The 16,284-nt window shown below is 41.4% G+C and overlaps 1 protein-coding gene across 24 annotated transcripts in view; it reads right to left on the bottom strand.

The window, feature by feature from the left end:
• The window catches only part of RIMBP2 (RIMS binding protein 2), a 711,286-nt gene that overhangs the window by 113,703 nt on the left and 581,299 nt on the right, over positions 1 to 16,284 (bottom strand). For all 24 annotated transcript variants that reach the window (XM_073676113.1, XM_073676112.1, XM_073676118.1 and 21 more), the window contains 3 exons: positions 13,528 to 13,998; positions 12,900 to 13,046; positions 5,997 to 6,155 (listed from right to left, as the gene is read on the bottom strand). In XM_073676113.1, the coding sequence (XP_073532214.1) occupies positions 5,997 to 6,155; positions 12,900 to 13,046; positions 13,528 to 13,998 (777 nt within the window). The remainder of the gene's footprint in view (positions 1 to 5,996; positions 6,156 to 12,899; positions 13,047 to 13,527; positions 13,999 to 16,284) is intronic.

Below are 16,284 nucleotides of genomic sequence, written 5' to 3'. Positions count from 1 at the left end.
GACAATTAGGCAGTGTCGGCTGTCAAGCATTTTTCTGTTACAAGACTCTGCCTACAGTGTATTCCAATGGCAAAGCAATAATATAACACAAAGTGCATTCATCTTCTGTGCTGGTAAATCCAAGGAAATAATCCTACTAATAGCAACATGCACCATAATATCGATTTTTGGATATTAAACATACATAGCAAATTAACAGAAGACAACATACATTCAACTTTACCTGGAAAAACATGGTTTATCTATATTACCTGGGACTACATGCAATGGATCACTAATCTCTTTTTTTACGATGCTCTAACTTTTTACTTCAATATCTTTGGCCTGTCCTAAACATGTTACAGCTTGAGCAGGTCTATTACGAAATAATAACACATATGAAAAGTGCACATATTTTAATTGTTAAATTGTCTTATACCATTTTTATTATCAAAAAACATGATCACCATTGCAGTTGTTTCACACCAGACTCTTCCTAACATGTCCACAAGGTGGAGCTGCAGCTCACTTCATTAACTATGAATTCTAAACTCTGATATAACTGAACATACACCTATGCGGTTAGCTGGGTCCCATACTTAAAGGGGTTGTCAGGTCAAAGGTGATAAGTCTGCAGTCACTCTGTATGACTGCAGACTTATGAATCCCCCCAGCGCAGGCAGGCACTGTGCGCTGCGGGGATTCGCCGGTATGAGACCCAGGATCGGAGGCAAAGTATACGTTATACATACCCCGGGCCATTCAGCGCCGCCTCGCTCCATGCACTTGTATGGAGCGAGGCCACACCCTGTCTAGTGAAGCAGACGTTCAGTGGGCGCTGGTAGGGGGTATGTATAGCACGTACATACCCTCCGTTACCAGGTTTCATACTGGCGAATCCACGCAGCGCACAATGCCTGCACTGGGGGGTTTCATGAGTCTGCAGTCACACAGAGTGACTGCAGACTTATCACTTTTGACGGAATAAACCCTTTAATATACTGGCTGTATCATGTCAACTTCATAAAGAACTCTAATCAATGTACTAAGCGTTCTTTGTTTCCAGCTGTAATGCAGCAGCTGCAGGGTAGAGAGGATGGCTGCCCTCTCACACAGCGAAATACCGACAATCTTAACTGTATTGGCATGCACAGCATTATTACTTACACAGGGCAAAATGTGGACACTATTACTTTCTAAGGCACTCACAGGGGGCAATTTTACTATATAGAGTGCATAAAGAGGGTGTTTTAGTATGTAAGGAGCACAGTGGTGGGCATTATTTTTCTGCAGGGCACTAAGAGGAACCCTGTTTTTGCACTAATAGGAACAAATACAGCAGTAGCAGACACAGCACTGAGGTATCAGCAAGATGAGGAGTTTGTGTTTGTCACTAGAAACGTGAGAAGTCAAAATGTGACTTTGCTGTAAACTTAGCAGATGAGTAGTGGTTGTAAGAAGTTGTCACGGCGATCTGGGCTAGATGGAAAAGACAGTAAAAATTAACGACTCCATCAGAAAAAACATCAGCTGTAAGTCACCATCTACAACTGTACTGTTATCTCCTATATGTTCTGCGGGGCTGGTATCTACCATTATGTTGTCAGTGTATGGTGGAAATATCAGTCTCTGTCTTTGCATAGTGATTTTTTTCAGTAATAGCACTATGATTTGGGTGTGCCATCGTAGTTGTAAACTTGGCTACCTAGATAGGGGTTTTTTCGCATATTGTTTCCCCACTCAAAAGTAACTACTATTTTTTGTGTATTTTCAGCCTTTACATATCATTGTGTGGTCATAGTGAACATTTTTTATATACTCTATTTATATTGTTTTGCCTTCATATCTACAGCTGCATAGCTAGCACCGGGGTATATAAGTCAGATTTTTGGCTGGTGCCGAGATCCTAGGGAAGTGCTATTCTTAACTAAAGACACTGTTCCAGTTGAAAATTATGGTGGAACAAAAGCCCAAGGATAGTATTACTACTGTATGTTGGCTTAGTATTGTACAATTGTATGGGGGCATAAAGGCGGACTGCATTAGTTCTGCATGGGGTCACAAAAAGAGGCATTAGTATTATGTGGGGGCACAAAGAGTGAATCATTATGTAGGAGCACAAAGGTGAACATGACTATTGAATAGGGGCAAAAGAAAAATATAACTATTGTCTTTGGGCACAAAGGGGGTTTAACTATTGTGTGGGGGGCAGAAAAAAGGCATTAATGTGTAAGGAACTCAAGAGGGGGCATAGTTATTATATGGGGACACTATTATTGCATGGTGCAAAAAAGGAGGCTCTATTACTATCCTGGGCTCTATCAATGTAAAGTCTGGGAAGAGGATGAGTCGTGGCTAGAAGTCATCATGTTGGTCTGGCCCAGATGGAATAAAAGATATAAGAAAAAATAAACATATCCAATAAGCCACTAGTAATCCAATAAGTCACTGGATTTAATGGGAACCTGTCAGCAAAAAAATTCAATATTTTCCTGCAGCCACAGTGGGAATCTACTGATAAATAACATTTTAAACATGCATTGCAGTCTAATTTGGATTGCAGGCTCCTGTGAAAAAATGAAGTTACATTTTCCTTGCAGCTGTTTGCTTCCAGCAATCGGGACAGCGCCGGGGCAATAAACAGTCAGCGCTCACAACACAGTCAGCGCGGTGTAATCAGTCCTTCTCCTTAACTTACATCCTGTTCTGCACACACACTGTTTTTAATGTAGTCAGGACTTTAAGTAAAGTCAGTAACTATAGATTAATGTTTCCTTTGTTCCTGTTATGGAATATAAAGCAAGACAACAACAGCATTTACTGCATACTTTTGACTTTTATAAATAACAGAACTCTTTAACACCTGACAGTTCCAGAATTCTGTTGGATTCCCTGTTTATTTTTACACTCTTACTATGGAACAACTTCTAAAAATCAAGCATTGTTGCAAAATGAACACATTTTCCTTTCAACAGGGTAATGGGACTTAAAGATGACCTTTCACCAAATTTTTCACACTGAACATATTTCATTTTGAACACTTTCTAAGAGTGGCTGCAGAGCAGAATAAAACGTTTTGTTATTTTTCTTTTTACTTTGCCTCTCCGTTGTGGAGATATTAGCAAGCAAATATTTTTCAACTAATGAGTTAACTTTAGTTAAGTTCAAGTTGGTGTCAGATAGCTTTCACTGGGGGCGTGTACTTCTTCTCCCAGTATGATGCTGACCAATCGTAATCAGGCAGCAACATAGAAGTGTAGAAGGACCTGTGATGATATCATCAGGGTAACATGACCAGAGTCCACAGGTCTGAGTGTGCAGCCTAAATAATCACTGAAGATACAGTACAGACAAAAAGTTTGGAGACATCTTCTCATTTAAAGATTTTTCTGTATTTTCATGACTATGAAAATTGTACATTCACACTGAAGGAATCAAAACTATGAATTAACACATGTGGAATTATATACTTAACAAAAAAGTGTGAAACAACTGAAAATATGTCTTATATTCTAGGTTCTTCAAAGTAGCCACCTTTTGCTTTGATGACTGCTTTGCACACTCTTGGCATTCTCTTGATGAGCTTCAAGAGGTAGTCACCGGAAATGGTTTTCACTTCACAGGTGTGCCCTGTCAGGTTTAATAAGTGGGATTTCTTGCCTTATAAATGGGGTTGGGACCATCAGTTGTGTTGTGCAGAAGTCTGGTGGATACACAGCTGATAGTCCTACTGAATAGACTGATAGAATTTGTATTATGGCAAGAAAAAAGCAGCTAAGTAAAGAAAAACGAGTGGCCATCATTACTTTAAGAAATGAAGGTCAGTCAGTCCGAAAAATTGGGAGAACTTTGAAAGTGTCCCCAAGTGCAGTTGAAAAACCATCAAGCGCTACAAAGAAACTGGCTCACATGAGGACCACCCCAGGAAAGGAAGACCAAGAGTCACCTCTGCTTCTGAGGATAAGTTTATCCGAGTCACCAGCCTCAGAAATCACAGGTTAACAGCAGCTCAGATTAGAGACCAGGTCAATGCCACACAGAGTTCTAGCAGCAGACACATGCCTACAACAACTGTTAAGAGGAGACTTTGTGCAGCAGGCCTTCATGGTAAAATAGCTGCTAGGAAACCACTGCTAAGGACAGGCAACAAGCAGAAGAGACTTGTTTGGGCTAAAGAACACAAGGAATGGACATTAGACCAGTGGAAATCTGTGCTTTGGTCTGATGTGTCCAAATTTGAGATCTTTGGTTCCAACCACTGTGTCTTTGTGCGACACAGAAAAGGTGAACGGATGGACTCTACATGCCTGGTTCCCACCGTGAAGCATGGAGGAGGAGGTGTGATGGTGTGGGGGTGCTTTGCTGGTGACACTGTTGGGGATTTATTCAAAACTGAAGGCATACTGAACCAGCATGGCTACCACAGCATCTTGCAGCGGCATGCTATTCCATCTGGTTTGCGTTTAGTTGGACCATCATTTATGTTTCAACAGGACAATGACCCCAAACACACCTCCAGGCTGTGTAAGGGCTATTTGACCAAGAAGGAGGGTGATGCGGTGCTACGCCAGATGACCTGGCCTCCACAGTCACCAGACCTGAACCCACTCGAGATGGTTTGGGGTGAGCTGGACCGCAGAGTGAAGGTAAAAGGGTCAACAAGTGCTAAGCATCTCTGGGAACTCCTTCAAGATTGTTAGAAGACCATTTCCGGTGACTACCTCTTGAAGCTCATCAAGAGTGTGCAAAGCAGTCATCAGAGCAAAAGGTGGCTACTTTGAAGAACCTAGAATATAAGACATATTTTCAGTTGTTTCACACTTTTTTGTTAAGTATATAATTCCACATGTGTTAATTCATAGTTTTGATGCCTTCAGTGTGAATGTACAATTTTCATAGTCATGAAAATACAGAAAAATCTTTAAATGAGATGGTGTGTCCAAACTTTTGGTCTGTACTGTATATTACACAGAAGTGTGGAGATATTACCTTCTTCTTCTCTGTGCTGTTTAACATATCTTTAGACTGTGCAACAGTCATTCATGGACAAAGATGGTGTAGCAAGCTGTTGTTGCTCACATCTTTACGGTTTTCTTCATCAATTGGACAAATGCAATGGTAGTAGTTTGGGGGGCATTGTTTTCACATGTGATGTGACCACTATGTGCAAAGCTCTACTGTATAAAGCATTTAATTAAATTAGCCAGAAATCCTGTCTATTTACTGATCTGCATATATGCACGTGCCAAGCAATCAGGATTTCTGTGCAATGATCTCTCACTTGTATGTAAATGAAGGAAGAATATGAAGGGCCTAACTCATCAAAGCATTTATGCTAGTGTTCTGGCATAAAAAGCTTTGAAAAGTGACATAATTTTGGTGTAACACGAGACTATACTAAAATTTTGCGACTTTTGGCGTTCTACACCATTTTCGACCAGCTCCAACTTAGTGGATTGAAGTGGGTTGAAGGCATGGCGACTGCGGCGCATCAAATTCTTGCCGAGCGGTGGCGTTCTCTACACTATAAATCTTACTCCAGCAGGGACTGGAATAGGATTTGTGGACTCCTGATTCAAAAAGAGACATGCGCCTCTCTATGAATCAGGAGTGACAGACTCCAGCACATCCCCTCCTCAAGACTGGCGTGAACGACACCAGTCTTGAGGAATCAGGTCCTAAATGTCCAAAAGACGAAAAGAAGGCTGTCCCTTGATATGTTGCAGGGTTTAGTGGCTTTCAAAAGACTAACTTGCACTTCTACCGCTAACAGACTCATTAATTATGTTTATATTTCCACTGACAGATATAGTTCCATCATGAATATATGCATAGTGTGTGTTCTGAGCTTATTACATACACAAACGACAATACCTGTGTATACTTATTCAACATCTGACTAGAGTACTAGTGTATAAGAAGGGTGTCACCTACAGCACTTATGACGATCACCTGTCATGAACAGTTATCTCTCCAGGATTTGGAAACTGAATCCAACTGCTTGGGAGTCCTCTTACCTTAAGGGTGTTGTGGGAAGTAACACTGACACGTCTCCGGCCTCCATCTTCTAGCTGCATTTCAGAATAAAGTTCCTCCTCGTCTTCTTCCAAAATGTCTGATAAATCAGAGCCCCTACTGCTTTCAGTATGATAGTCATCACCAGGGCAATAGTGTGGCTGTTCAGATCAAATAGAAAAAAACACATTTATATTATGACTAGGTACATTTTTATGATGACTATAATACAATGTATGCAGTCATAGTTCAGAGATGGAAACAATCAAACAAAATGAGAATGATTTTCTGTAATACCCTAATATTACAACAGTATATGCCACAAATCACTGCATAATCTGTAGTTAAGTTGTGACAAGTCTTGTTAGAAGGTCGATATTGACTTTTAGAACTGCTACTTCCTATTGGTGGCACTAGAGTTCTAGTGCTCTTCCTCTCTGAACAGACAATTTGCCTGTTTCCCAGAGGAGCATTGCGGCTTAAAAGTCTCCTCACCTTGACATGCTTAACATGTCACTCTCCACAAGGAGAAACGTTACCCCTTGGGTCCCAGTCAGACGCCTCTCACCTAGCCAAACCAGATCTCACACTTTGCACTGAAGAGGGGCATTACCCCAAAACACAGTGTCTGCAAATTGAGATTCTGGTTCTGGCTTTTATCATGTCATGTGACAAGGCTCGTTAGAGGATTGATATTGACTTTTAGGATTGCTACTTCCTGTAGGTAGCACTAGAGTTCTAGTTCTCTTCCTCTCTGAAGAGACAATTTGCATATTTCCCAGAGGAGCATTGCGGCTTAAAAGTCTCCTCACTTTGACATGCTTAACATGTCACTCTCCGCAAGGAGAAATGTTACCCCGTGGATTCATCTCTGAAGAGACAATTTGCATAAGAAATGCTATGAACATGACCTAATGAGGTCAAGAGTTTTATCCTCCCTCTTCTGTATTTGGCTATTAATAGGTTTATACTGTACATTTATTTATTCACTGTCATTTCCACAAACTTTGCATATATCAGTAGTGTATGAGAACCAAAGAAACATTGTAGTATATCTTCACATAGAACTTAATTTATTTTTCCACTTATAAAACACTTATCCCCCTTTTGAACTCATTGACCACTCTAGAAAACACAATTCAAATTTGTCTTGGTCAAAGCACAGTGAGACATCAGGGGACACGACCTACTAAACTCTATAGAGAGGGGCAATGGAGTGAGCAGCACTCAGCAGACTGAGAGACCAGTCAGAGACAGGCAGATCGTGCTGCAACTTTTAGCAAATTGTATTTCAGTGCTGGATTCACAGCCTGACAGTTCAGTACTGCTGTATAATGTTTTCCGTACCAGCTGCTTCTGTCTGTGTGCTGCAGACAAAGAAGAAAATACATTTCTGTGTGTTTCCTGTTTATAAGCGACATCATAACAACTAGTTTCCACCCATTAGCTCAGAGACAACTGAAAACTAGAGATAGAGTTAACAGATAGGAAACCTGGTGAAATATGCAGGATATAAGTCACATAATCGCCATGAACTGTTATTCCTTATGTACTCAAGACAGCTTATTCTGAAAAGATACCTGAAATGACAGGTATATACTTAAAAGAAGATGCCCAGTTGGGGGACTGTAAATTATATGTACCCTTTGGGTACTGCTGGTCATTAATAACTATTGTTTCTCTCTATGCCATGACTACAGTTCATTCAGGGCTAGGACAAAGTATAAACTGAGTAAGTGGATTTTAAAGGTGTCATTAAGTCATCAATGCTCATGCACATTTTGCCTAATGCAATGGTGTGAAAAATGGTGCTGGTCACCAGAGGCTGTCATTTCAACTAATCAGCGCACCTCTGTAGAGGAAAGTGCCTGATGAAGAAGAGCTGCAGGAAGGAGCTAGTTGTGTTACAGACACATGGTTAGATTGTCAAGTAACCCTGGATTGAGAACTATGCATGTGTGGATATTATTGAGGTGAAATGAAGTAGGAAGTACTGTATTTTTTGAATTATAAAACACAAGTTTTACCTAGCAAAAATTTTGCGGACAAAAAGTGTGTGTCTTACAAACTGGAGGCAGCTTCTTTTGTTCGAGGAAACCACTGACACAGCACCGTTCCAGATCACTGACAGAACTACTGTATGCATTAGAATAATTCTAGATTGGTGGATCCACCATTCAGCTTGTGCTTGTCACTATATTGCGCCTGTAGTGTGTAGTCTCAGTAATCACACTGCTCAGTAGGGTTTTTAATTTTTTTTTTTTTTTAATGTCAGTAATTGTAGCGGGAATTTTCATATTGAGTGGGGAGCAGTGGGGGGCCTTTATACTAAGTGGAGGGAATTTGAAGGCCCTCATACTGAGTGGGCCATGATACTGAGTAGGGGACTGGTACGGGCCTTCATACTGAGTCGGGGTTTTTTTTTAGGGGCCATTATACTGAATAGAGGACTGTGAGGGCCCCCGTACTTAGTTAGGTACTGTAGGAACTCCTATACTGAGTGGGGTCCTCATACTGAATGGTGTGCTGTGGGGGTCCTCATTCTATGTAGGGGGCTATGGTGACCCTCATACTGGGTGGGGGCTGTGGGAGTCATTATACTGTGTGACGGGCTATGGGGGCCGTTATACTGTATGAGGGGCTGTGGGGGCCATTATACTGAGTGTATGGCTGAGGGGGCCATCATACTGAGTGGGGAGTTGTTGGGGCCATTATACTGTGTGAGGAGCTGTGGGGGTCATTATACTGTGTAAGGGGCTGTGGGGGCGCTGTGGTGGCCCTCATTTAATGTGTGCATGGGGAGGGCTGTGGGGACTCTCATTCTGTGTGGGGCGCTGTGGGAGGCCCTCATACTGAGAAGGGTGCTGTGGGGACCATCGTACTGAGTGGGGACTGTGAAGGTCGTCATACTGACAGGCCATAATACTGTGTGGGGGCTATGACACTGTGTGTGTTTGTGAAAAATACTGATGAGACAACCACTCACAACCTACCAATTCATGGAGGGGGTGATTACTTAGTATTAAATTGCACAAAAGCGGCTTGTATAGGGTGGTGGTCACACAGATAATGCACAGTGTGTGGCTAACAGCCTATTAGTGACGCCCATACTTTTAGATTAAGCAGGCTGGCCAACACTATCTAAGTGCACCCCATAAGAACAGACACCCTAGTTTACAAGGCCAAAAATGCTGGGCTTGGCTGCAAGCATTTCTGGTAGGTTGTGAGTGGTTGTCTCATCAATATTTTGCACCTGTGTTGCCTCCATCTTTACTATGTGTGTTTGCTGCATCCTGATAGTGCATTAATTCTGAGACCTGGGCAGGTAAATACTGCTGCCCTTTTTTGCTGTGTTAATTCTTGCATTTTTGGAGGATTTTTATTCCTCATTTTGTGGCTTTACTTTTAATTTTGGTGCATTATAATATATGGGGGCTGCATTATACTCTATCGAGGACTATTGTGTGCATTATACTATATCGGGGCTGCATTATATACTCTGTTGAGGACTATGGAGTGCATTATACTATGTGTACTATATGGGGGCTGCATTATACAATATGGAGGACTATGGGGTACATTATATTGTGTGGAGGACTATGGGGAATGCATTATACTGTATGGAGGACTATGGAGAATGCATTATACTGTATGGAGGACTATGGAGAATGCATTATACTATATGGAGGACTATGGGCAGTGCATTATACTATATGTAGGACTATGGGGCTCATTATACTATATGGAGGACTATGGGGTGTCCATTATACTATATGGAGGACTATGGGGAACATATTATATTATATGGAGGACTATGGGGCACATTATACTATATGGAGGATTATGGGGAGTGCATTATAGTATATGGAAGACTACTGGGTGTGCATTATACTATATGGTAGACTATGGGGGTATATTATACAGTATGGAGGACTATGGGGTGCATTATACTAAACAAGCAAAATGCTGCCTATTCATTGGGTGATTTAATTGTTTATGCCGGAACAAAACTCATTGTTCTCAGCAGCACATCGCCCTGTGAAAACTGCAGATGTGCTTCTGATAACATGATACTGTGTGGGGACAGACTTATCTATGATCGTTCTGTCCCCATCATTCTTTGTCATCCTATGTAAAGAGGACGGGAAACAAGCGCCAAACAACTTCAATATAGTCGATCACACTCGTTTAATGGCCTGAACTCAGCTCATGTAAATGCAACCGAAATGTTTCTGTGTGATGGTGCAATATGTGAGCATTTGGCGCCCCACTTTAAACTTTTGCCCAGGACCCCACTTTGTTTAAAACCTTCCCTGTTTACAGTGCCGTTCTTTTTGGAAAGATGGGCTATTATGTACAACAACATCCTCACCAAGTAATCAGTGAATTTGGTGCTAAACCTAAACTAAAAATCTAATCATCTATTCTAAATTATTAAGAAATATATCAGTTACATTTACGAAGCCAACAAGCTTCGATGAGGGGGGATAGTGGACTTTCTCTTTAAACTTAATCCCTCTGCTCTGTACATTATGTGTCCCTTTCACATAACATTTGTGTTTTCTTGCTTTGCCTTTTAATGTAGGTCACAATATCTTAGTTTCAGTGAGTGATATCTGTTGATAGGAAACTAAAATATTAAGCTTCTCCCCAGAAACTAGTGTATAAATGCCCTATAATGTCTCCACACCGTGGTCTGTAAATGTGATTGTCAGACTGATCATTTCTGCTTCCAGTTCATCATGATGCAGTGACTAATCACTTAAAAATTCTGACAAATGTTACATATCCCTAATTAAATTACACAATTATTACCAGGATAATTTGCCACAAATTAGGTTTCCCTTTTCCCAGTTGCTTCTCCTCAATAAATGTTTTAACAGACAGATGAAAAGGGGCAGATGTTTTACTCATTACATCTCAATTAACTGTCTATTTGTGGCCCTCAGAATGATTCCATGGCTACATTTTATAGAAGATATCAATCAGGAATCTGACTGTTCACTGAAGACAAACATTACAGTGCAATAGTGAGAGATGTAGAAGTTCTAATTGGCTCCCCCCCCACCCCCACAAAAAAAAAATATTTGGTGGGTTCACAGAAGAGCATACCTCACAACTTTGTAGCCCTTACAAAGTAGTTTTCCTCCTGAAGCCCTAGAATCCCCTTTCATTGCACCTATAAATTATGATGCCAAAAAAAGTGCCGCATAAACACTGTGTGATACCCCACAGGGATTCCTCCACAGTACCCTACACACGCACAGTATTATGACCCTACTGAACCCCCCTCAACTCCCCTGGCAAAGAATGGTGACTCCAACACAGTATAATCTCCCAACTGTGACCCAATCACAGCCCTCCATGCAGTATAATGGGCCTACATACAGTATAATGGCCCCCACACAGCCCTCCACACAGTATGATGGAACCCACACTCACCGTCACACTGTATAATTGCTTGCATACAGTATAATGGCCCCTACATAGCCATCTATAAAGTATAAAAGCCCTCCAACTATTTCAATGCCACCCACATAGCCCTCCAAATACTATAATGGCTTCCACACAGCCCACCAAATAGCATACTGGCCCCCACATAGCCTTCCAAATATTATAATAGCCCCCGCATAGCCCTCCAAATATTATAATGGTCCCCACATAGCCTTCCATATAGTATAATTGGCCCCACATAGCCTTCCATATGGTATAATGTACCCCATAGTCCTCCATATTGTATAATGCACCCCCATAGTCCTCCATATAGTGTAATGCACCCCCCCAGTCCTCCATATAGTATAATGTACCCCCCCAGTCATCCGTATAGTATAATGCACCCCCCATAGTCTACCATATAGCATAATGCACCCCCCATAGTCCTCCATACAGTATTATGGTCACCACAATGTACTCACTGATTTAAAAAAATGAATAAATACAATATTCACCTCTCCTCTTCATTCACCCACTGCTCGGTCTCTGTAGCAAGCATTCTGAAGCTTTCTTTTCACTGCTCGGCACAGCAGTCGCGATATCGTGACGTCATCCAGGATGCTGATACAGTTGAATGTGCGATGACGGGCCGGGGATCCCAGTGCCGGCGACAGCACGGGCCCCATAGAGGCTGAGTGGCCTGCCGCCATTGGCGGTACACCATTGGTAGTAATCTCTGTGGAGACCCCACCGATCCTGAGGATGAAGGGGCTGCAGTGTTACATTCCTGCACAGTGAAGCATGTTGTTATCTACTATATGCTGTGTAGCATAGACCCATTCAAATTAATTCAGCCCCTTTATTTTCAGGGGGTCCCAGAGGTCACAACCCCACTGATCAGAAAGCAATAGCTTATTCTAGCAATATGCCATCACTTTCGGAGTTGGAAAATAAAACATTTTGCAATCACAGACTTTGGATATTTTCAGAAGTATATACAACATACTGTATATAAAGAGTATTTTGCTTTGAGATTTTTAAGCTAAACTAAAATATTGGTGACAGAGATGACCTGAGAATGATCAGGACTGTCCAGCAGTGACAGCACGTCAACGCCGCATAACCGCTGTAGCCAATCACTGGGATCAGCGGTGATGCAGATGTAGATTGCCCCGAGTCCGGTGACTGGCTGCAGTGATCATGTGATGTCATTGTGCAGTCATATCAATGAAGAATGAGTGCAGCAGTGTAGAGCTGGTGCTGGAGCAGCAGCAGGTACATCTGACTGTTATTTTCCTATTATATAGGAAGCTTATTGATTAAAAAAAATAAAAATAAAAACAGATATGTCTACTCATCAGGGATATACATTGAATTACTTTTAAACCTGGCCTACAGTCAATCAGCATTGCTGTATCATTGGAAATACTAGATGCCAGTATTTTGGGGTCTCTTCACACTTCCCAAATTACCTGCTTCCCAAGTTCTGAGCCTTTTAGGAACTCATCAACAGAAGCTCCTTTTCTTTTAATGTGCGGAGAATCATAGCCATCTTCTTCTTCATCTGAGTTATCATGTACTGCAATGCTCCTCTCACTGAACAGGTTCCTCTTCTCATTCTGAGGTGGGTGAAACAGAACATAAACTAAGAGCATATGTAATGGTAAAGGCTCATTTAGATGTCTGTGCAAATCAGTCTGAGATCGGAACATAATACACGGACTGGCCACGGGTCTCCCGACCCGAGCATGACATCTTCATAGAAATATATGAAGCTGTCATGCTCAGTTCGGAAGCGCTGCAGCCAGCCTATAGATTAGCAGTCCGTGCTCGGACCGTTTGGCATGGACATCTAAATGAGCTCTAAGGCCTCATTCACACCTGAGCTGAATAACGTTGGATTAGATCACTTATAGTAATATAGATCCTTTAACACTGCTTTATTCCATATACCGTAGCTGTACAGGCTCGGTGCACTGTAGTATAAGCATTGTTAAACTCCATATGTACAGAGATATTCTTCAATAGAAAGTGTGCAAAGTAAGTGTAAGGCAAAAAAAATAAATAAACAAACATCACTAAAGATAATGCATACATTACCCTGGTACTCTCTGCAACCCTTTGTGCAGCTTCTCTCGCCATTGCTTTGGCCATTGTGTTAGATATGGGTGCACCTTGAGGTTGTGGAAGTATCCGCTGAGGAGAGGGAGACCTTCTACCATGACCTGGGCTATGAAAATTTGATAGCGGGGGTTCCAATGTGTGCCCGTGGATGGGAGACACCGAATGGGAATGGTCCCAAGCATCATCCAGTTTTCTGTGTGAACATACATGATCATCTTTGGTATCTGGCATACCAGCACTAGCTAATGGCTTGCATTTGGACATAGTCCTTGGATGTTGTTGTGCTGGAGTCATCAGTAAATCAGATGGAATGAGAGCAGTGCAGGAGTCTTCAGATTCCCCTTGTGCCGACAAGGTCCTCACTGTAACTTCCTTGGCATCTAAATTGAGTATTTTCATGAGATCCACCACAATGTTTTCAGCTGCGGGAAACACGACTTCTGCCACCTGTGCTCACAGACAGAAAAAAAGAAGGTTTAGAGGGAAAAATACAAGCTACAATATCCTTTCATAATTCTTACTGGCAAAATCAACTCAACTTCTCAACTTTTACTGGAGGAGGTAAGTAGGACATTGCATGGAGATAAAAATAAACACATAAGTAATTATGTACAAAAAAAAGTGTGTGGATCAACTTAAACATAAGGGGTTGTCCAGCCTTGGGGTGCAAGTCTGTAGATAATCTATGTGACTGCAGACAGTGAATATTCACTGTATTGAAAGAGGCCGCGCACGTCTAGAGGGCAAGTAACACATAGAGTGACTGCAGACTTGTACCCTAAGACCACGGCCCCACTATCAGTATTTGGTCAGTATTTTTTCTCAGTAGTGGGAGACAAAACCAGGAGTGGGTGATAAATGCAGAATTGGTGACTTGTTCCTATTACACCTTTTCTCTGATTGTTCCTCGCCTGGTTTTGTCTCCCACTCCTGAGAAAAAATACTGACCGAATACTGATAGTGGGGCCGTGGCTTTAGGCCAAACAACCCCTTTAAGCCAGTAGTTTCCAACCATTGACTATCCAGTTGTTGTGAAACTACAATTCCCAGGATACACTACCAACTGCACAGCCACCAGTCCAAGCTTTCACTTTTTTAGCACATAGGCCCCGATTCATTAATACTGGAGTTTCATACAACAGTCTTTATGAGAGGCGTGCAGGAATAAGATGTGTCTAACCTATTAAGAGGAGCACACCACTTAATGAATTAGGCACATATTATCAGTGTCCTCGCCAGAAATGTTACTCTAGTCAGGGACTGTAGTAACATTTCTGGCATAAGGAATGCTGCCACTTTTGATGAATATGTTGAGTGGCCGTTGCCATGTTCCACCCCGGCTCCTTCCCAGCTCCGCACATTTTAGCAGATCTGCCCAAAATCTGTTATGAAAACACTAAAAGGTTGAAGATTTCGGGCGCAAACACTATGATGAAACGCAGCCTTAGAATATGAATGGCACACAGCAATATAACTGATGCAAATACTATGTGTCAAGGCTTCTGAAACAATGCTGCAAAATAACACAGCACACGTGCTAGAGAGCAAATCTAACCAGCAGCTATGGACCATTAACTGCTCTTCCCTCACCTTTTTTTCTGCTGTGTTACATTATTGCATTCAAATATGTCTAGTTTAGACCATAAAGGGGTTGGATACCTACAATTATTTTTTTACTTAATTGCATGTATTTTGGGCTGAAAATCATTTTGCACTGCTTTGTTTTTGCAGGCTCTTTGTTTCCAAGCACATTCAAATTTAAATGTGGTATGTTGCCATAAATAAGCAACAATGATTTTTAGACCAAAATGCATATATTTAGGTAAAAAAAAATGCCCCCAAAAGTGACCAACCATTTTAAATGCAAATATCTGCTGGACACTAGAGACCACCAGATGAGAAAAATATGAGGAATATAGGATTCTTTGTGTCAGTAAAAGCAATGTCTTCAGCAAAAGACTGAATAAATGACCTAGATGGGTTAATTCCTATACCTTACCATTAGTCGTCTCTTTAACCCCTTAATAATCCAAGAATTCTCAGTTTTTGCATTTTTCATTTTTTGCTCTCCTTATTCCAAGAGCCATAACTTTATTAGTTTGCTATCTAAATAGCCACAAGATGGCTTGCTTTTTTGCGGAAACATCTTTTACATACGATGTATTGATCACCTTTTACTGCATTTTTTTGAGGGGGGAGTAAGTGCAGCGACCCAAAAAAAGGCAATTCAGGAGTTTAATTTTTTTTTCCGCGGTTTAACATGCAGTTTCAATTATCTTATATGTTGATAGATTGAGTTTTTTAAGATACAATGATACCAAATTTGTTGATTTTTTTTTACTTTATTTTTCATGGGGGAGAAAAGGGATGATTTTAATTTTTATATATATTTTATTTATTTATTTTTAAGAATTTTTGTTTTTTGTTACCTTATTGTATGCAAATGAGGCTTAAGTGCTCTGGGCATGATCAGAGCACATCCCATCCCTCTGTCTCCCTGGCTTTATTCCTCGGCCATTCCCACTCTCCTCTGTTAGATTGATTGCTCACTGGCTCTCGACTACAAAGCCAGTAAAATGTCAGGGCAAGCTGAGACAGGTGGGTCTGGATGAGGAATACAGCCAGGGAGACAGAGCCTTGGGAAGTGCTTTGACATGCCCAGAGCATTTAAGCCTCATTTACATGTGAAACAGTAATTTCTAAATCAGGGAACAACAGATTTCATCAGTAAAG

This window comes from Phyllobates terribilis, unplaced genomic scaffold (genome assembly GCF_046119375.1).
Source record: "Phyllobates terribilis strain yellow unplaced genomic scaffold, ASM4611937v1 Scaffold_1__5_contigs__length_1240528914, whole genome shotgun sequence".
Classification (NCBI taxonomy): domain Eukaryota; kingdom Metazoa; phylum Chordata; class Amphibia; order Anura; family Dendrobatidae; genus Phyllobates; species Phyllobates terribilis.
This window is presented reverse-complemented; position numbering and strand designations above follow the sequence as displayed.